The sequence below is a fragment of the Pteronotus mesoamericanus genome, unplaced genomic scaffold, assembly GCF_021234165.1.
Source record: "Pteronotus mesoamericanus isolate MK-2021 breed Mesoamerican mustached bat unplaced genomic scaffold, CSHL_Meso_final scaffold_21, whole genome shotgun sequence".
NCBI classification, from domain to species: domain Eukaryota; kingdom Metazoa; phylum Chordata; class Mammalia; order Chiroptera; family Mormoopidae; genus Pteronotus; species Pteronotus mesoamericanus.
Window position 1 is genome coordinate 17,048,169 of NW_026555310.1, and position 23,618 is coordinate 17,071,786.

The 23,618-nt window shown below is 35.1% G+C and overlaps 1 protein-coding gene across 4 annotated transcripts in view; it reads right to left on the reverse strand.

Moving 5' to 3' along the window:
* CCDC91 (coiled-coil domain containing 91) overlaps positions 1-23,618 on the reverse strand; it is a 289,909-nt gene that overhangs the window by 112,458 nt on the left and 153,833 nt on the right. For all 4 annotated transcript variants that reach the window (XM_054591295.1, XM_054591292.1, XM_054591294.1 and 1 more), the window contains exon 7: positions 21,378-21,455. In XM_054591295.1, the coding sequence (XP_054447270.1) occupies positions 21,378-21,455 (78 nt within the window). The remainder of the gene's footprint in view (positions 1-21,377; positions 21,456-23,618) is intronic.

Below are 23,618 nucleotides of genomic sequence, written 5' to 3' on the forward strand. Positions count from 1 at the left end.
AAAACATTGTGGTCAGATAATATGCTTGGTATGATTTCAATCTCCTTGAATTTGTTGAGGCTAATTTTGTGACCCAACATACGTTTATCTTTCAGAATGTTCCATGTGCACTGGAGGAGAGTATATAATCTGATGTTCTGGGATCCAAGTCTGTAAATATCACTTAGCCCCATTGGGTCTAATGTATCACTTAAGGCCGGTATTTCTCTTTGTTGTTTTTTAATCCTCACCCAAGGTTATGTTAACTGATTTTAGAGAGAAAAGAAGAGAGGAAGAGAGAAATATTAATTGGTCGCCTCCTGTACAAGCCCTGAATGGGGATCGAACCCACAACCTAGGTATGTGTTCTGACTAGGAATCAAACCTGCAACTTTTCAGTGTATGGGATGATGCTCCAACTGAGTCACTTGGCCAGGGCAAGGTTGATATATCTTTATTAATTTTCTGTCTAGAGGCATCAATGGAGCATTTAGGTCCCCAACTATGATTGTGTTTTTGTCAGTTTTTCCCTTTAGTTCTGTTAGTAGTTGCTTTATATATTTCAATGCTCCTTGATTGGGTGTGTGTAGAGAGACAGAGAGAAAGAGAGAGAGAGAGAGAGTGAGAGAGAGAGAGAGAAGAATTATGTCATCTTTATCATTATAAAATGTCCATCTTTGTCTCTTTTTACCTTTGTTATCTTGAGATCTATTTCGTCAGATATAAGTATGGCTACATCTGCCTTTCTGTGGATGCTATTTGCTTGGAAAATCGTTTTCCACCCTTTCACTTTGAGTCTATCTTTGTCTTTGCAGGTTAGGTGTGTCTCCTGAAGGCAATATATGGTTGGGTTTTGTTGTATGATACACTCTGCTATTCTGTGGCTTTTTACTAGAGAATTTAGTCCTTTTACATTAGGGTAATTATTGATGAATGAGGATTTCCTATAGCCATTTTACTTTTTGTTTTCTGGTAAATCTGTGCCTCCCTTGGTTCTTTTCCTTTGTATTTCTGTCTGTTGTTTTTTGTTTGGTGGTATTACATACCTCTTTCCTCTGTTTCATCTTTTTTTTAAGTTATGCATCTCAGTTTTGGATTTTTTGTGTGTGGTTACCATTAGGCTAATGAAAAAAAGTTTCATATGTATAGTAGTCTTTTTTCTTTTGAATGTATCTGTTTCTCCATTCTCCTTTGGAAATTCTGACCTTTCCTCCCTCCCTTTTTATGTTTTCAGTTTCACAAATTATCCCAGTTTATGCTGTAAGTGTATTGGTGATCCTACTCATAGTTTTGTGACCATTTGTTCTTTGCTTCAGGTAGAATAATCCCTTGAGTATTTCCTGCAGTGGAAGTCTTCTCATGATAAATTCCCTCAGCTTCTGTATGTCTGGAAAAGTCTTTATTCCTCTTTCATATATAAAGGATAACTGTGTTGAATACATTATTGTTGGCTGGTAATTTGTCTTTCATTAGTGTGAATATCTGGTTCCACTCTCTTTTAGCTTGTAGAGTTTCTGCTGAGAAGTCCAACGATAACCTAATGGGCATTCCTTTATAGGTTACTTTCTTCTTTTCCCTGGCTGCCTTGAAAATTGTTTCTTTATCACTAATTATTTGACAGTTTTAATACAATGTGCCTTGGAGAAGGTCTTTTTGAATTTAGGTAATTAGGTATTCTGTTTGCTTCTTGGATTCAAGGATTTAGCTCTTTCCATAGGTTTGGGAAATTCTCATCAACTATTTATTTGAACAGGCTCTCCATTCCCTTCTCTCTCTCTTCTTCTGGTATGCCTATATTGCTCTTCATGATGGAGTCAGATAGTTCTTGTACAGTTCTTGCATTCTTTTATATTTCACTCTTTCTCTTCTTCCCTCTATGTCATTTCTAGATTTCTATCTTTGATATCACTAATCCTTCCCTTCATCTGGTCTGCTCTATTTCCTGTACTCTCCAGTAAATTATTGATCTCTTTTATTGTTTCTTCAGCTCGAGTATTTCTGTTTGGTTTTTTTTTTAAAGTTTCAATCTCTTTTGTTAAGTACTCATTTTCTGTGTTGATTTGTTTTCTGAGCTCATTAAACTGCCTATCTGTATTTTCTTGCATCTCATTGAATTTTTTCAGAACTTCAATATTGAATTATCTGTTATTTAAATCACATATTTCCATGTATTTAAGTTTGTTTTCTGGAGATTTTCCATTTTCTGTCTGAGTTGTCTTGCTACCTTGGTTGTCCATAGTATTTAATGGAGTCCTTCTCTGTCTAGGCATCTATGCATGAGCAGCACTTGTCTAGTATATTGATGTGAAGAAGCCCTACTATCATTTTTAGTAGGTGACACTGAATCACAAGCTTTTTAGCTCTCTGTCTTACACTTTTCTGGCTTTTCAGATCTCCATTGGCTGGTGGAGAATGGGAAGGTGATCCACTCACCCCAGTTCCAGGGGACCAACCCCACAGGGGAACATGTTGGGTGATGGGGCTCCAAATCTGTGAAGTGCCAATTCTGTCCCCTGCATCCATATACTGTCATCAGTGTAACAGCCATGCATGGGGGTGAGATGGGTTGGGTTAACCTAGCTGCCTACTAAGTTGCTTTTCCCTCCAGATAATAGTGATCTTCCACCACTGCAGAGTATTCTCCTATGCCCCAGTCATAGGAGAACCAGTCAGAACCAGTCAGAGTGTGTCCTTTGCTCAGGGAAAAAGTGATTCTGCAGTACCAGTTCTCAGGTCTGTAGATAACGTGCTCTGAAACTTGACACCAAGGATGAAACGAGGCAAGCTCAGGGAGATTAAGGGGTGGTCAGGCTCAGTGGCTTTGTTTCTCTGTCTGGAATGCCAACTACCAGACAACTGCAGTTGCACCTCTGTGTCACTGGGCTCAGCCACAAAACATACTGTCCACTCCTGGAAGAATGCCCACTGAATCTCTTTGCTCCTCTTGGCTAAATGGAGTTCCAGCCACAACCTGATTTCTTACCTCTCTGGGTTGAGCCCCACTGTGAACTTCTGGCTATAGGGTTGCTTCCATGGTTCATCTCACCATTTCGCCCCTCTCACCCCGTTTGCTCCTACTTGCTCACCTTCATGCATTTCAATGAGCGGATCTCTCAGGTGTGTTTGTGTATTGAGCACAGAATCCTCTGTTGAATTCTACCTCTTCAAAATGTTGAAACTTCAAGGGGAAAGACCAAGGGGATCTCTCACATTGCCATTCCTCTGATTTCACTCCACAAATTATATATCTTTGGGGACCTGAGATGATCTATTCTCCTAGAACCCACTGAGGCTTCTCTACCCTGGGGACTGCAGTGAACTTCATGGTACTGTTATCATCTTAGTGGTCCTTTGCTTCAGGTCTCAGGAAGGGTTAAACACAGAGGACAAGGTCAGGCAAATGAATGTTCTCTATTGTCTTGCTAGGGAAAATGTGGTCTTTGAACAAACAGCATTGGCATCCTCTGGAAGTTTATCAGAAATGTAAAATTGCAGGCTGTTGGTCACAACCTTGGGATTTCCCCAGATGAGATTCAAAACTGGTCCCTTGAGGTTTGTCTTGGTGACTCCAAAAAAGACTTTAAAGACTAGTCTCTCCCTTTAAAGATTTTTGTTTTTTAAAATCCTCACCAAGAACACGCTTACTGATTTTAGAGAGAGAGGAAGGGAGGGACAGAGGAAGAGAAACATTGGTATCAGAGAGAAACAACAAGTGGCCTCTTTCATGCACCACAGCCCAGGCACATGCCCTTAGTGGGAACTGAATACTCAACCTTTTGGTTTATGAGACACTGCTCAAACCAACTGAGATACACTGGCCAGGACTACCCCTAAAGGCTTTAAACATGGAAGTTTCCACAATTATATTCTTATCATCTTAAAACCGTGCTGCAAAGTAGCAAAAGCACTCAAATGCTTTTATATAACACTTTAATAAAACTTTCTCCATCAATAGACAATTTGTGAGAATTAAAATATGTAACAATGATTTCTGTGGGCTACACATATATGTATAAGTTAGAAATTTGTAATTAGTGTATCATGAATAAATATTTATAAAAATTTATTGAGCAATATTAATAACATTATACGAGTATCAACTGTACAAAGCTAAAATACATGATCTATATTGTTGCATTGTGTGCTCACCTCCCAAAGTCCAGTCTCCTTCCATCGCCATATATTTGACCCCTTTTACCCTTTTCATCCTCCCCCTACTTCCCTTCCCCTGTGATGACCACCCTATATCGATGTAGCATAACACAGACACCCTACAGTTATGTGTCTATGAGTTTGTTGTATTTGTTCAATTGTAGCTCTCTGTTTTATACTCACATAAGTAAAATCATATGGTTCTTGTCCTCCATCTAATTTACTTCTCTTAGCATAATATTCTCGAGCTCCATCCATGTTGTCACAAATGGCAGTATATCATCCTTTTTATGTTTGAGTAGTACTCCACTGTATATATGTACCACATCTTCTTTAGTCAATCATCCATCAAAGGGCACTTAGCTTGTTTCCATGTCTTGGCTACCGTGAATAATGACGCAATGAACACAGGGGTATATATATACACAGGGGTGTGTGTGTGTGTGTGTGTGTGTGTGTGTGTGTGTGTGTATGTAAATGTTTTCAAATTTTGGGGTATGGATTTTCTGAGTCTATTCTTAATTTTCAAGAAGCTCCTCCATACTCCATAATGGCTGTACCAGTTTACATATCCATCAGCACTATATGAGGGTTCTTTTTCCTCTATATCCTCTCCAATACTTATTTCTTGACTTATTGATAATAGCTAATCTACCTGGTGTGAGGTTATAGCTAGTATGTCTTCTTGGGAAAAGTTATCAACATGTTTTTTATTGAGTAGAATTAAGAATAATGCAATTATCCTCTTTGATAATGAAAGAGTTAATCATAATAAGAAACAACTCACTGTTTTTCATTTTCTCATAGAAAAGTACCCTATGCATACTACTAGTATATGGGCAAGTAATACTTAACATGCACTTCATTTGGACATTGTCTATTAGCATTTAGTTCTTCTACATTATTACATTGTCCATTTTATTGCAAATAGGCAACAAAGACTATGAAAATGAAGAAATAGTGTCCAAATTATGGTAGCTAACTAGATTTGGATCTGAATGTTGATCTCTGTTTCCAACTTGTCTTAATGTTCAAGGACTCTTGGCTAATGAAAAATTTATTTTGCCAACCTGGGGGTCTAAAACATCAATCTACATTTTGTTGCCTTGTACTTTGGGAGTAGAAACTGATAGGTTGATATATCATACAAATATACAAACTGATATATCAGAGAGCTAATAATCTAGTTTAGGTAGAGATGTGGTTGTGTTAAAAAGAAATATTAGACCATCTCTAAAAACCATGTTTAGACATTTTAGAAAACTTTGTTGGGACACAAAAATAAATAATGTAATTAAAAATTTATCACTGAGAAATGATTTAAAAGTATAGTGTAAAAGTCTTTAATCCATTTTGAGTTTCTTCTTGTGTATGGTGTAAGAAGGCATTGTAGTTTCTTTTTTCTTTTTTTTTTTTTTACAGATTTTTATTTATCTATTTTCAGAGAGGGGAAGGGAGGGAGAAAGAGAGGGAAACATCAATGTGTGGCTGCCTCTCACATGCCCCCTACTGGGGACCTGGGCTGCAAACCATGCATGTGCTCTGACTGGGAATCAAGCCTGCAACCCTTTGGTTCACAAGCTGGCACTCAACCCACTGAGCCACACCAGCCAGGGCTCGCACTCTCTCTCTCTCTCTCTCTCTCTCTCTCTCTTTCTCCCTTTCCTTTCTACTTCCTTCCTTCCTTTTTTTGCATGTATCTCATAGATAGAGGACAGACTGACAGATGTCAGAGGGGAAGGGGGGTTGTAGGGTTGGGTGAAAACAGTGAAGGAATTTAGCAAAAAAAAAAAAAAAAAAGAAGAAGAAGAAGACTACTTACAGACCCAAAGAACAGCCTGGTGATTAACAGAAGGAAAGGTGGGTTAAGGGAGATAGAAGAGGTTATAGGGGGGATATATGGTGATAGAAGGATATCGGACTTGGGGTGGTGAACACACAATACAATATGCAGATGATGCATTATAGAACTGTACACCTGAAATTTATATAATTGTATTAAGCAATGCCACCCTAATAAATTCAATTAAAATAAATAAATGAATAAATAAATAAATAAAAGTATAGTGTAAAAGGACTAGGGAGTATAATTCTCTAGGGGAAAGACTTCCATCTGGATTTATGGCTTTCATCTGAACTCAAAATTGATTCCAAGTTCAAGTTCAGGTTCCTGGTCTCCTGATACCAAGGCTGGCAAAAGTTCAGCAACATTCAGACCCTATAAATTCAACCCTTGAGGAGAATGAAGGTGCATGTTTGTTAAGAGCAAATTCCAGATATCTGAGCAGTGATAGTGGATTTGGCCAGATTTCTTTTCAGAAAGCAACAAAGAAATTATGACTTAAAATTATAGGAAAATGGATTCTAAAAGATTTCTCCTTTCTTTTTTCTAATTTATAAAAGGAGGAGAAGTAACAAGGTCATGTTGAGGTTGCTGAAAAGTTTATCCTGTTACAGATCTCAAGTATTTGGAATCGCAGTGATCCTCAGTTTTCATACGAATTTGAATTACAGTGCAGAGGTACTATACAATTCAAAAAGAAAAATGTTAAATTATGGGTGTAGATCTAAACATGGAAATTCAATACAGTCTAGCCATGCTATAAAGTGTTTTGGAGGCTCTGAAAGCCAAAGAAAATTTTCAGAACTGAAGGAATCATTCCTATTGGCCTTGTTGTTAAGGGATTCTAGTAACCTAAGAGTTGTTACCTCAAACACCACAAAAGTCTCCCAGTGAAAATTTCTTTTGTGCCATGGACAACACATTAAAATTAAGAAGTTTCTAAAATTAAGTACAGCACAGATTCTGCATGTCCGCCTTCCAGATACTTTAAACTTCTGAAAAACTGCCATATGGATATGCCTCTCCCTCAGATGCCACAACACTGTTCCTTGTGACTTGAGTGAGAGCAGAAGTTAGAGAGAGAGACAGAGAGAGAGAGAGAGAGAGAGAGAGAGAGAGAGAGAATGAATTCTAACTAGAACTATCTCTTCAGAATCTTTCACAGGGTTAAATGAAACACCTGGTTTTTAAACACTAAAGACCCAAGCATCTCATTTTCTGAAATATCAGAGACATGGAAAGAAAAATCCATCAGGATGTCAGAAATATTTGGCCTACATACACAGGCATTAACATTCCAAGCAGGCAGTGCAGTTTGTTGAAGAGAACCCTGCTGCATCAAGCTTTGAGTGACCTGGCTTTTATTTAAAACTCCTCCTCTGTTTATATGTGTTTGATCAAGGCTTTGTTCTTCTGTATCTCACATTCCATATCTTATGAACGGGAAGGATAAAAGAGGTTCTTCTCTGCCACTGATGAAGGAATAAAGCAATTTTGTAAAATTTTAACAATTTAATTTTTATATTGATAATATTGAAAACTGGGATTGTTCTAACCATTTGCTGATTTTTGAGAGGTAAATTCCTCAGTTTTTCATGATAAATGAAACTCATGCTCTATAGATTTAAGTAAACATCAACGTAATCTTTTAAATTATTAGATTTAAGGCAATTAAAATAAAAATTCTTCCTCCAAGTTAATCGAGGTCTACTCACCAGAGATCTCCAAGATTAGAAAGAATTTTTTCATACCATAAAGTCATTAACATTGAGAAAAATTTGGTTTCATTTAAATCAAGTTTATTAAAAGAGACACTGACAAATATTAAATTTTCCTTTATTTTTTTTTGATCATAAAGATAGTAACATTGTGAACTTACATGACAACATAAGATACTTCAACTGGGCTCTTTTCCAGATAAAAGTTAACAATATATTACAGAAGTTAAAACATTCAGGGTAATCTGTAAAATATTTAAAATCCATTGGATTGGGCACCAAACAATTGGAAGTGCCAAGTGCCATCCTCTGGACTGGAGGTGCCAGAGGCCACTGCGGTGCTGGTTTCAGCTTGACTGTGTGGGGTTAGAGAAAAGCCCCAGGGGAAGGGACGAAATCATCAAAGTGCCTCAGAGGAATTATTAATACACTAACCGGTAAGAGTGCTTCGTTATTATAAGATGGCACAAAGCAATGCTTCTGGCTGGACATTAGAACGCAGTGGGTTGGTACAATGGTTTAATTTCCAAAAACACTTGACCACATGAATATCCTGCTAAATATCAAAAAAGGATGACCTTTGAACTTTGTGCTTTTGACTTCATGGATTAAATCACACTGTATGTAGATTATTCCCCAAATGGAATTCCTTTCTCATTACTATAAAACAATTTGAAAGTCAATTCAGTGCAAATTGGAGATATGACAATGTTAAGTAACTCGTCTCACTGCTGGAAAAGATAGAGCCTGGGGAGTTAAGACCAATACCCAGACAACAATGGGAGCAAAACTTAATCTTTACAATGTGTATTTGCAAGTCTTTTTAATTATGTAGTGCACACATGTTACCATGTCAACAAATGAAATATTTTGAAAATACTAGGGAAAATCATTTGATTCTCTAATAATTTACCCTTGGTATAAAATGTATATTCTCATACAGCAAGTTTCCCCAAGCTGATTAACTTAAGGCTAAAATCAAAACCAGCCTTCTATTTTGATATGGGATTATACAGTAATTAGAATGTGACAGGCTTCTTAAAATGCCATTCTCCCAAATATCACTGGTTCTTACATCTCTGCTTTGCTTCCTCAAAGTCTGTGTTTTAGAGTTGAGAGAAAAGTAAAAGCATTCTTCTTTTATATCCTCTCAAACAGGCAAAACATTTAAAAACTTAAAAGTGGTTTTTGCATACGTATCTTCAAGTTAGAGTTAGAAAATTAAATGAGTGTAAGAATACTTTCATCAGTTATCTTTTCTGCCTTTAGAACTATGGTATGCATCCTTTCACTAACAGAAATATTGGTGGCCAACAAAAAATGAATGAAAATAAATCTGTAACACACACTCCAATTTTTTCCTACAGTCTAATTATCAAATGTTTTTCAGGCAATATCTAAAACTGAAAATGCTTAAATCTAGATAGACCTTAAAGACAATTCAGTTCATTGGAATAATGAAAGCTTTTAAGATCCACATAATTGATCTATTGTATTAACTGGAATAGTTACAAAAATTATATTCTTTACAGATGCTATTATGTAATCACTCTTCTAGCATTATTACTAGAGGTAGAAACCTGTTGAATAAGTTTAGGTAAAGGAAGATTTGGAAAAACATTCAACCCCATCAGATCAACATGGAGAGACGATATTATTATGAAGGAAAGATACTTATGATAGATAGAATGAATTTTTATGATAATATGAAGAAATCTATAATAATAATGAATCTAGGTGGGAGAGGACTGCTATTTATAAAATTTCCAACTTTGATTAGCATTAGTCACAGTATTAACCTGATGTTAATATAAAAAAGTACTCATAGCCCTGGCTGGTGTGGCTCAGTTGGTTGCAGCATCATCTGGTAACTGTTTAGGATATGCGTTCAATTACTGGTCAGGACAAACAGCTAGGTTGCGGGTTTGATTCCCCAGCCCAGGCACATACAAACCCCTGGTCCAGGCATGTTTGGGAGGCAACCAATCAATGTATCCCTCTTATATCAATGTTTCCCCCTCTTCCTCTCTCTCTAAAAGCAATGAAAAATTGTCCTTGAGTGATGATTTAAAAAAATAAAAAAGAGCTAGTAACATTTAAAGAGCATTTCACAAGTAAGGCAAAAAGAATGGGGAAAAGGCAGGTCTTACATGACTTAAGAAACTACTAAATAAATAAACCCTAAACATTTAACATTTTTTTATCATTGAAGTTATTTTTCAAGGTCTGTTCTGAAGCAGAAATTTAAAATTTATATCTTCAATACAGAATGAAGACTTCCCTTTCATTCCTTTAACTATCAGGCTCATGATCCAGTCACAATATAAAGGCAAGTCTTAAATCTATATTAGAACAAGTTTTCTTGCAAGGTTTCCAATGCCTTTTGGTTTGGGCCCAGCTAGAAAAACCACAAGAATAGCCTGCAAAATCCTGGCTTAGCCCAGGGAACTCAGAGCACACGAGAACTATTCTCAACCACCCAACCTTTCTCAATCTTCTGCTGAGGTTAAGTTTGGTGGGAGGGATAAGAATGGACAAGCCAAGTCATTATTTCCAAACCAATCACTAGTATCTAGCATGGTGTTAGGCCAAACTCTATTGGCAACAGCAAATATCTTTATTTGTCCAGGAAAAATCTGATCATACGATAAAAGCTGGAATTTATGAGAATCCTTGTTCAATCAAATAACTAAAACTATAAATTTATTTCATACTTTTAGACTAACTAAATATTGGAATTCAAACAAAAAGATATATGACAGGTCTTACATATCTCAACTTTTACTGCTCCCCTCTTTTCACAGAAAGTCAGCAATCTCTAATCAAGAGAAAATATCAGAAGAGAAAACAACATTGTTTCCTTTCCTTGGAGCAGAGCTTTATACAATACAAGTAATTCTACACCCTGGGAAAAACTAGTTTCTTAAATGTAATATATTCTTCCTTATAAAACAGCACAAACAACTCAAGAGTTCAAATAAAACACTAGCAAGTGGGTGCATTTGAGAAATGGAATACAGCAGGCATTTGATACTCCAAGCTGGCATTTAATATATGGTACATTGATAACATTCAAAATAACCCTTATCAAAGGTATTTAAGACACACTTAACCTTTAAAGAAAATGCAGAGAGGATAATCACACTCAATAAAATCAATGTTGGATAACATGGGAAATTAATACATTGACAATTTCAAGATAATAAGTAAGATAATTTCAGAACAACTTAAGGTCATTTAGCAATTTTGCATCATTTTCACCGTAAGTAAATTTGTAAGCCTAAAACTCTAGTGTAACTGATTCAATTTTCTGATATTCAAACAACACAAAAAGTGAAAATACTTATATAAAAAATTCTCTTCATAAAATATTCTAAGACTTTAGAAAACATCTTCCCATTCTTTGCTTTCTCAGTAACACAGTGAAGTATTTATAAGCACTATTCATGTGACTAGAACTCATTGGATCTTGGCAACTGGGATTTAATACACAGAATTAAAGATCATCAATTTAGTCAGGCTTCATAAACAAAGAATGTAAAAGAAAAATTGGTGTGTATGTCTATATGTCTACTTTAGTGTAGACATCTTGGCAATAAGGCAACCAACTGAATGGAAGAAGATATTTGCCAACAACAGCTCTGAAAAGGGGTTAATATCCAAAATATTGGAAGAACTCATACAACTCAACAACAATCAATCCAATTTAAAAAATGGGCAGAGAACCTCAACAGATACTTCTCCCAAGAAAATATACAAATGGCCAACAGATATATATGAAAAAATGTTCAACTTCACTAGCTATTAGAGAAGTGTAAATCGAAACTACAATGAGATACCACCTCGCACCTGTCAGAATGGCTATTATCAACAAGACAGATAATAACAAGTGTTGGAAAGGTTGTGGGAGAAAAGGAACCCTCATTCATTGCTGGCGGGCATGTAAATTGGTATAGCCAATATGAAAAACAGTATGGAAGTTCCTCAAAAAGTATGAATAGACCTATGATGTGACCCAGCAACCCTTCTTCTGGGTCTACCTGAAAAATATGAAAACATTTATTCACAAAGATATATGCACATCTATGTTCATTGCATCATTATTCATGGTGGCCAAGACAAAAAAAAAGCATCCTTTAATAGATGATTAGATAAAGAATATATGAATATATGACACATATGATATATACAATGAAATTACCACTCATCCATAAGAAAAGAGAAATACTGCCATTTTTGACAACATGGATGGAACTTGAGAATATCATGCTGAGGGAAAAAAGTCAGCCAGAAAAAGCTAAGAATCATCTGATCTCACTCACATGTGGGATATAAAACTGAAACTCACAGATAGACAGCAAACAGTATTTATGAGAGGGAAGAGGGGTGGGAAGGTAGTAAAGGGTAAAGGGGACCAAATATATGTCAACAAAATATGATTTAACCTTGGGTGGTAGGCACATAATGCAATATATACAGCAAGTATCAGAAATGTACGCTCGGAACCAATAACAAGCCACCCTAATAAATTTAATTGAAAAACAACAGCAACAAAAAACAGAGTGTAATTTAATTTAAAAAAATGAACAAGTTGAGCCAGAATCAAGAAGATCATTTAATGTAACTTTGTAGAGAAGAATTTCAAAAAGGGAAAGCTCTTTTTCTAAATGATCTTCCTTAAAACAAACACCTCATTTAAAAAAAAAGAAAAGAAAGGAAACGGGACAAGTCTGTTATCATTGCCTTGAATAAGTCTGCATACAGTAGCAGAACAAAAATGTTAACCAAAATATATGTTCATATCTTATTTGTGTCAAATTGGATTTTTTTAATGAACTAGGCTCAAAGCAAGATAAAATAAAAACAATCGTTGAACTTAATTTCTTGAGCATTTTTCATTCACTATTACAGCACGTTAGCAAAAGTTCCAGCTTTGATCTTTAACATACTAAGTCAACTAGTACTTCCTTCGGAAAATTCTCTTCCTCAAAATTATAAGGACAAAAAGAAAGTCATTTTAAGAGTATGTCAACATTTAAAACATCTTTACCTCAAGCACTTTGGTACACTATATTAATCCAATAGATATGTACAGACATAATTCTAAAAAGGAAAACAAGAAACAATATGAGTACATCTATTTTATATATGATATATTAAATCTATTTTAGCAAATATGCCTGTATTTTTCAATGTATGGCTTTCTTTGATAGTCTCTCTGCCAAAGTCCCTAATTTACCAATCTTCAATTACAAAGAAGCTTTTTCGTACTGCAATTACTTATCGCATATTAAGGAAAGCAGTAAGTTATTTAAAAAATCTTGATGCAGGATAAAATCTATTTTCTTAGTTACAGTTTAAACTTCTCATTTTTTTAAATTTTCAAAAGCAAAAAGCAGCCTATCCTACAGTCATTTAGGTTCTGTTAGATTATCATTTTCTGCACAAAAAAATTTCATAGTGATTTCAATGTGAAACACACGCATGTGTGCAGGCATCCACCTTCATGCACACACACATAACCTGGACACATGTGATATCAGATGATACAAATGGAAAAGTATGGCTACAAGATGAAATAGAATATATTCAAAGAAATAAATGTGAATGGAAATTACAATGATTAAAACCCCTTAGCAGTAACAAAATGACTTCTAGAAACTTAAAGAAAATAACAACCAGCTAGATTGCAATTAAATCAACTGACATAGAATTTTGAGAGAAGATATCTGCCTTGGCAGATGCATCTTTTAAATACAACACAAGTCATGTCTTATATGCTGGAAAAGGTGAGTAACCAAAGGAAAAAGACACCCTTATCCATGGGAACTGTTGAGGGCATTTTAAACAAACAAGCATCACACTAATACAACTAGTTATTATCTTAAAAAATCTCACATCATGGATAGTAAAATTTGATAGAGAAAACTACAGACATAAAGAACTGTGAAGTCTGAGCCAGAGAATGGCAATTTCAAGAAAAAATGCTCAATTAGACAAGTAAAGGAAAATTCTTATGTTACTTGGAGTAAACAATTTTAGATGTGACATTCTCCTCTGGAAAGCCTACCAAGATCTATATTTACTTTACTGTTGTTAATTATCAGGGTAAATGACATGAGAGAGGAAAAAATAAATGAAATTAAGTAAACATTATGGGAAAAGTGGCATACATAGTTAGGTTACTTTTAGCTTAGTTTTCTTCTGTATTTTAACAGAATTTCACATGTCCTTTCATCAATCTGGAGTGAGCTATTTATTTTCTAAAAGAACAAAAGAATGCTGGCTTTTTAAGAGGAGAAAAGGATTAGGAAGGGCAGGGCCACAATTTCTTTCACCTAAGTGGATGGTTCCAAAGATTGAAACAAGAATCTACATTGTATGATTCTGAAAAGTAAACTAATTAATAATTGGCTGTAAGATAATAACAAGGCACTGAAGTTGCTATGCTAGAAAACCAGTATGTTAAGAACAAAAACAGTAACAGCTAATTTTTATTAACAGCATTATTCTTAGCCATGCAGTATTTGTTGTTTCATAGACACAACACTACGAATAAGTTCTACGGTTTATTCTCTCTCTCTCTCTCTCTCTCTCTCTCTCTCTCTCTCTAAAGAAACTAAAATTTGCATATAAGAAACTGCCCAAGGTCACAACTACTTACTTGAACCAGGTCTGTCTTCAAAATAATCATCTCTTCTAATAGAAGTACTTCATAGAGTAAAGATATATAGTTTTTTATATATCATTATTAAATGTAGAAAAAGATAAGAATACATAATAATAATAATACAAAAAAAAACTTTGGCATTTAAAGTTGTTCCAATATGAATTAGGTTGCAGGTTTTTTTAACCTAGTTCCTACAGTAGATAACTTGAAGAAGTATGATTAAAGAGTCACTAAAAGTAATAAAATCCAGTTTAAGGAAGTTGGCTAATCCGTCAAATACAGGACTAATTCCAGGTCAATCAGAATTTTCAATTCTTTGTAAAAAGTTTTAATCATAACATAGTTTATTTCTATTTTTAAATCAGGAAAAGCTGATCACATTATTCGGGAACTTTAAAAAGTACTATTTCATTTGAATGGTGTTAGGTACACAAGATACAGTAACCAAAATATACTAGAACTTTAAGGTGTTTTTTAAAATCTGATTGCCAATGTAAAAAATTAGATGGGCATTTAGATTAAAATTGTTTAAATTAATATCTGAATACATGATAATTTGCTGAAACAAAGCCCCAAAACATATCCTAAAATATCAGAACTTCCTCATGCAAAGGAACAGTTCAACTTTTTAAAAAAATGAAGTACTAAAGCATGCAACAACATGGATGAATACTAAAATCATTATGCTAAGTAAAAGAAGCCAGTCACAAAGATCACAAATTAATAATTCTATTTATAATGAAATGTTGAGAAGATGCAAATCTATACTGATGTAATGTAGATTAGTGGTTACTAAGGGCCAGGAGGCAGGGTAGTTGGAGAAGTGAAGAGAGACTGCTGAAAGATAAAACGTTTTATCTAGGAGTGATGAAATGCTCTACAATTAGGTTGTGATTATGGTTGTACATTTAATGTGAATATACTAAAAACTGCTGCATTAAAAATTTTAAATAGGTGAATTTTATAGTATGTGAATTATATCTCAATAAAGCTATTAAAATTATAAAATATTAAAATAACATAGTATCATTGGCCTACTCTAAATAAAAATATATGACTAATACACTTCCCTCTGTAGTAATCATTACTGGATTATTATTTCAGTTCCTTGGGAATCACAGTGACAAATGGATAAATGTCTTCTGTATTATATTTTAGACTGATTATAGTTTCTGTAATACATACATACAAATGTAAACTAGCTCCAAATGACTTTAATAGTTTAATATCCTGCAATCAAACTGTTTAATAAAGAAATCCCTAAGCCTATCATAAGATGAAATGTAGAGTAGTAAGTAAATTTGGAATAATAAAAAATAATAATAATAATAAATCACACTATCACTGGTATTGGCATTTTACCAGTTCAAGTTAAATGCAGAAGCCTTACTCACCTCCCCTTGCCTTATGTCCTTTATTCTCCCGTGTTTACAATATAATTTAAAAAAATTTTTCCTTCACATACACCAAGAACTACATCAGACAATGCTATAATGTGTTATTTAATAGTGCACATAATTTATAAACTTAAAAAAAGAAAGTCTATTGCACTTAGACATATTTTTGCTCTTTGTTTTTCCCTAATATTCTAAAATTCTTTCCTTTTGTGTAGCTAACTTCCTTAGCCATTGTTTTATGGTAGGTTTATATGACAAATTTGCTTAGTTTTCCTTCATCTGAGTACATATTATTTTCTCCTTCACTCCAGAAGTATATTTTCACTGAATGTAAGAATCTGGGTTGATAGTTGTTTTCATTCAGCATTTGTTCCATTTCCTTTTGCTCCCTATGGTTTCTGATGAAATATCCAATATCGTTCTTTTTTAAAAAATTGATTTTAGAGAGAGGAAGGGAGGAAAAAAAGATATAAACATCGATCTGTTTTTCCACTTATTTATGCATTCATTGGTTGATTCTTGTATGTGTCCTGACTGGGGATCAAACCTTGCAACCTTGACATATAAGGATGATGCTCTAATCAACTGAGCTACCTGGCCAGGGATGCTCCAATGTCATTCTGTTTATCTCCTATAGGTAAAATGTCATCTTTCCCTGGCTACCTGCAAGACTTTATCTTTGTTTTTAATTTTAAGAATTGACTATGATATGTGCATTCGTCAGGGTCAGATAGATATTTTTAGGAATTGGCTTGCACAATTATGGAGGTTGGCAAATTCAGTATCTGAAGCGTAGGCTGGATGACAGAAGACCCAAAGGAAAGTCTATAAAGGCTATCTGCTAGCAGAACACCTTGCTCAGAGGAAGTCAGTCTTTGTTCTATTAAGACCTTCTAATGATGAGATAAGGTCCACTCAATCACGGTGGGCAATCCACTTTACTCAGTCGATGGATATAAGTGTTCATCTTATCCAAAATACTCCCTCACAAAAATATCAATAATAACACTTGACCAAGTATCTGGGCACTATGGCCCAGCCAGGTAGACACATAAAATTAACCATCACAAGGGTCTTGGAGTGGAATATTTTGCATTTTTGTTGATCTTGTCTAAAGTTCACTCAGCTTCTTGAGTATGTACTTTCATTTCTTCTGACAGATTTGGGAAACTTCTCAGCCACTATTTCTTTGAATATTTTTCAATTCAACTCTTTTCTTTCAAGGACTCTGATGACATGAATTTTATATCTCAAAGATCTCTAAACCCCTGTTTATTTGTTTTTGATATATCATTTAAACTTAGTGATCTCTATTTCTCTATTTTCACATTCACTTATTCTTTCCAATGTCTCTCTATTATGCTTTTGAATTCATACCTTATTTATTTTGGTTATTGTATTTTTTAATTCTAAAATGTCCGTTTTGTTCTTCTTTAAATAATCTATTATTTTGCTGAAATTTTCTATTCTTTTGCTGTGATTTTCTACTTTGTCATTTGCTTCTAGCATATTCATTATTGCTCCTTAAATCACTGCTCTGATGGATGCCAGCAGGGTGGGGACTGACTGCGGGAGAGGGGGGAGAGCAACAGGGGGTAATTGGGACAACTGTAATAGACCAACAATAAAGAATCCTTGGAAAAGAATTCCCACATTGTTGTCTACTCAGTGTTGGCTTCTGCTCATTGTCTTTTTTCAATCAAAATGAGATTTCCTTGGCTCTTGGTAAGGGTACTAATTTTCAACTGAAACGTGGATATTTTAAATTGCGTTTTAGCAGGATTCCTCTAATGCAATACTATTCCAGCAGGGAAAGAGGAAAACACCCAGGTACAGTAGAATGCCCAGGTCCTGATTCATTCTCCACTGACACTCAGGGCAAGGGGAACACAGATCTCTTCACTATCGATGGACGTGGTCGGAAGCTCAAGTGTCCCATTAGAATTTCACTGATATCACTCTGGCTATGAGCAATAAGGGTGCCACCTTATTGTTCCCCAAATGGTCTCCACTGACACTGTGGCAGGGGCAGGGGGGGATGATCTTATAACTAGTGAGCAGTAATTAAAGTCCTGATTCTCCATTCAATATCCCTTCATATGTAGCCAACAGGGAAAGGGAAAAGGGTCTTATTACCATCAGGATGGGTGGAAGTTTAGGTTTCCTACATGGCCTACCCTGACACTCAAGGGAAAGGGAACTTACTGCTCAGTGACACCAAAAGTCCTGGTTCCCAGGCAGCCTTCTTTATCACTGCCTCAGTGGGGAAAGGAACAGTACCCCATCATGGCCTGGTGAGGGACTGCAATTTATGCTGGGATGTTTGGTGGGATTAGAATAGTTATCATCTAATAGTTTTATGCCTTTTGAGATCGAGGGTTTTCTTGTCTTTTGGGTAGAGAAAACAGGCTTTCCTTGGGGTTTGTTGTCTGTGCCCATTTGGTGTGTTGGGTTTTTCACTGCTCTAGCACCTTTCTAGAGCAAATGAAGCAAAAAACAAACAAACAAACATAAAACAGGGAACCCAGCATCACATATTTACTTGGATCCCAAGATCCTGAGCCCGTCTGACTTTTTTAGCCAAACTGTCAAGACCTTATGTCTGTTTTACACATTAATGCTCAGGGTTTATTTTTTTTTAGCTGTATTTACAAGGAAGAATATGAGAAAAAAAATGTCTACTACTTATGTCTGGAAGCAGAGGTTAATGGAAAAATAATGCACCTTTGCATTTTTGTTTTACCTTAGTTGGTACATTTTGAATTATTTTCCCTAATGAATTATTTTTTCAAACTCTTCAATAATGTTTCAACTCAACTTGGAGGGGATAAAATGACTCATCATATCTAGTCTAGGATATGTCAGATCCCTAGAGGTCAAGAATGGTAGTAGGAGGGTAACAGATTTCTCTAGTCCAGTTGCATATTTGAGTAAATACCTGCACAGGTAGGAGAGGTAAGAGTGTGAAGCCCTGAAAACCAAAGCATCAGGAAAGATATGGTTTTAGGTTCCTTACTTCCTGTACATGTATGTGCACTTCTAGTATACCCATATACACTGGTGTCTGTGCATGGAAAATATATTCCATTGCAACAAGGGCTTGTCTATTTTGTTAGTGCTATATCGACAATAGTCTCTGGCATAAAAATGATGTCAATATATATCCTGAATTAAGGAATAAAATACAAAGAGAATATTACCACTATTGCTATTATCATAGTAATGGTTATTAAAAGGTATATTTCAGTTTATTTTTGAGTTACCTAAAGATTAATGAGTCATCCATCAAAATGTTTATATATTTTAACAAAACAAAACTTTAAAAGATATTAATAAAAAGTAAGTTGCCATCTTTTTTTTAAAAAAGAGAAGCATAGTAAAATAATAATCACATGAACTTCTCATGCTTGAATTTAGAAATGAAAATTTTTTCTTATTCCATAATAAGACATAAATTAACACAAATTATAGACATCCAATCAACAAGGAAAACATTGTCTATTTTTTCGACTGAGTTATTTTTTCTATTTTTTCCTATACTACTATGAAGTTGATGCTCCGTGTGTTTTTAGATCGCCTGGATTATAAAATTTCATGTGATAATTAACATATTAAATGTTACTCCTTCTGAGAGTATTGTAATATTATTGTACCAAATGTGAAGCTCATCACTAAGTCAATATCTAAAGCTACATAAAATGTATTCACACTAAAAGTTCCCTGCTGTAGAAAAATGTATGTATTTTCATGTTAACTGACTGTAAGTATAATATGATGATGAAAATATAAGTTTGAATGCTTTCTAGTTCAACCTCTAATCCTTTTTAGTAAATCATAATACTTAATGCCTGATACTTTTAAATTCTTTTTTTAAATTAGTGACAAATAATGATACTAGAAAAAAGAAGATAAAATAAATAGCTCACAACCAAATTTCCTCAAAATACAAATGTAAAATATATTTACAAAGTTTTCACATAGGATTTTAACCACATTAGTTGGCACTGTTGAAAGTAATACATAATAAACATGTTTTCAGCAAAGGAAATTTTATGAAGCTAGAACCAAAAAAGGACTTAATATATTAAATACTGAACTGTTTAAAAGTACATATAAGTATACAGAATGTACTTTCCAAACATTTAATTTAAAATTCATAAATAAAAAGTAAAATATATATTCATCCAAGAATATATCACTTACTCTTCCAAGAGAATTATGTAAATTCCAGTATTTTAATTCTACCCACCATTACCCTTAGGGAAAAAAGGATGGTTCAAAATAGATCCTATACTTTTCCCCAACTCAATAACTAAAGCTGGTTTATATTAGCAGAACTAAAAATTCACAACATTATAAAAAGAGCCAATAATCACAGCTGTAAAAACCAGACATTTTTTGAATGACCTTCTCAACAATTGAACCAGTTTCTACATTGGGCCAAGTCGCAAAAATGACCTTTCACGTCCCAGAACTTATCTACCAGACTATTTTATGGAAAGGGGGAAAGTTTTTCACTTGAAGTAATTTTGGATCTACTTCTTTTTCTACTTTTATCCAAATGACTTGTTACAGGAATCTTTTTCACATTAAATTATCAGCTAAGTAAAATGACATTAACTTCTATCAAGCCTAGGGATAAAGTTGAATTGACAAAATATTTCTATATTTCACATGTGGTAAAGGGATTTTTAAAAAAACACTTAGTGTAATAATGAATAATCAAAAACAAAACTAAGTTCATCTATAGAGGCAGAGTTAAAGCAACTATATTACGCATGTACTGTGGAATACTATAGAACAGTGACAAAAATAAAACACATGTATATAAACTGACAACTGACATTAAACTATCTCTAGTCATATGGAGTAAATACAGGAAGAAACCAGGAACAGTTTGAATAGAAAAACATTTTTGTAAAAACAAATCAAAATTACATAGCATGATGTGTGTGTATATATATATATACAGAGAGAGAGAGAGAGAAAGAGCGAGAACTTCTAGAAAAATGTACATTAAATAACTAACAGTAGTTACCTCTGGGAAAATTATTTGAATTTTATTTCAACAAGAATGTATGTCTCTTGTGGGGGGAAAAAGATCTAACGTGAAATTTTACTGAAAAAAATTTGTCATTAAACACTTAATTTGTTTTAAATGATTAAGCTTATATAGGCATAGAATCAAAAGAATAGTATTGTGTAGCACTCATATTGATATTTATCATAATTTCTGTCATTACTTAAATATATTAAAATCTACTTAAAATATTTAAGAAAGGAATAAAAGTATAACAATATTTTTCAGGTTTATACCATGCCTTTCTTTTTGTATTGGAAGCGAAACCATAATATAATCCAGCAATTAATTTTTTAGTATTTTGTTTTTGAACCTTCAGCTGCCAATCCTGTATTCTCAAATATTCTAACTTCTCAAACGCAGAGCAACATTTAACATTACTATGTAGGCCTTCAGTGAACACTATAGATTAACTGGAAAAATTCTGTACCAAAATAAGACTACATGAGAATTCTACAATTTGTGTATGTTTGCTTATGCCTACGTGAAAAATTTTTACTAAAGTTTACCAAAGTTTAAAAGACTCTCAATTCTCTACCTTATATTCATCCACAATAATGCTGAGGGCTTCATGACCAGCTTTCCTCATGTCTTCCAATTCTTGTTTATGTTTTTCCTGAAAAAAAAAAGAAACTAAATAATGATTTGTTCTTTCATTTACAAAATTATAAAACCGTTGACTTTTGCATCATGAATAACTGAGTGGTTTGTGAAACATCAATGCTAAAGCTGAAAGAGTGAAAAGCTATTTTTTTCAGTTCTGTTTAAAAGCATTAGGGACAGCTGTGACAATTCAAAATGAAAAAAAGAACATCTCTCAGCTAAGAGGTGAGATCACAGAAGGCAATGGTGGCAATTGCCACCCTTGAGGCATGTGGCAATTCTGGTCCTGGATCAAGAAAGAGAGACCCCATATTACTTCAACAAACATTTGTCTCTAAATTTTTTTATCACTTCCCCAGTAATATATATGTAGACCCCAAGAAAAATGATTCACTTGATGTGAACCATGAGAAGGAATTTATCTTCTGAGATAGATTCCTCATGATCACTGGAGGACTTGATTTTATGAACAGTAATAGCCTGGCGGCCACTTGCTCACAGGGGCTCCTCATACATTCTGTGCACCTGAAGAACCTCAGGCTGGACTCTGGGCTTCCTGCGCTGTTTGTTTATGCCAGTTGTGGAGAGCAGGACCAAGAAAATGGCATTGGTCTGATCAAGATAGCATGAAGTATATAAAACAAAGTGGAGTCACTCGTGTCAATCAAGATGGCTGTCCGTCAGCCATGACACTTTGGTTAAAGAGGGAAACCACCTAAGTCAGAGCAGACACATCTGGCAAGGAAACACACCTAAGGTATCTGCACACGTCATCAGAACAGCCATGTCTGCAGAGCAGGACCACTCAGAGATAGGCTCCTGGGGAAATTCCCCACTTGCCACCAGGGGTGCCAAGACATTTATCAAATGACCCTGAAGGGTAGAGCACGCCACTTTCAAGGTGTAACTGAGGCAGGTCCCAGACCACTGCTAAGACAGCTGAGCTCCACACACCAGAGCGCTGTTCCGCGCCACACCGATCTCCCTTGGCATCGGCCCCCAGAGGCTCTGCTCTGCTGGACTGGGGATTTCATCTGCCCTGCTGCCCACCTGGCTCCGGAGACCCTTCCTTGCAAGACACTGACAGCTCCCTTGCCCCTGGTGCTGTCTCCCAGGCCTGCAGACTGAGACTCTGGGACTCAGGTTCGTTATGCCCGATTGATTGCTGTGTGTCTGTGATATAATTCTCTTAGAGTGTTAGAGTGTGAGTAGGATATTAATGTATGTTGATGTTCTACTTTGAGTGAACCTGCATTCAATAAAAGCTGAGTGAACAACACAGTTACCGTGTGTGACTCTTATCTACTCCTTGGTGCCGGGCGGCTCAGCAGGCAGCTCACTGAGCAGTTGCCTGGTGGACTTATAGGAAAAACTATATCACGAACGTATGCTTGTGACACCAATGCAGGTAAACCCTGGTTTCATCTTTCTACCAAAGGACAGAAAACTGCCCCATTCGATCAGAACCACACAATTTACTTGGATAGGAACTTTAGCTATAAAAGGCAGCCCTGCCCTGACTGGGATGGCTACTTGTTGGGCTTCCTCACACAAAGCAATGCAAAAGGTCACTGGTTTGATTCCCGGTCAGAGCACATACCTGGGTTGTGAGTTCAGTCGCTGGTAGGGGCACATACAGGAAGCAGCCCACCAGTTTTTCTCTCTCTCAATGTTTCTCTCCCTCTCTTTTCCCTCCTTTCCCTCACTCTAAAAATAAATAAATAAATAAAATCTTTAAAAGAAAAGGCTGCCTCTCCTTTGCCTGGGGATGCTACCTAAATTTTCTGCCTGAATCTCTGTGTCCTAGGCTGTAGCTACTTCTGCTCAAATAAATGCTTTTTATTCCTTATTACAGTCTAAAATTAATTTTGGTTTACATAAACACACTGACATTTTAATACATTTAATACATTTTAATACAAAGTTTGAGAACCACTGGATTATAGTGATGAACCTCTCATTTTACCTTCCTAGGAGAGAAAAAGGATGAACTCCTTTTGGACAATGTTAACATGCCATAGAACCTTTTCAATTTTTCAAAACACGAGGTACATACAGCTTTCAGTACAAAATTATCATAGAAGATAATAGAAGACAACAAGAAAAAAAAAACAAAAAGGAAAAAGGCCCATGAGTGATTCAGTTATTAGTTATTGAGGACTTTAAAATATGTGTG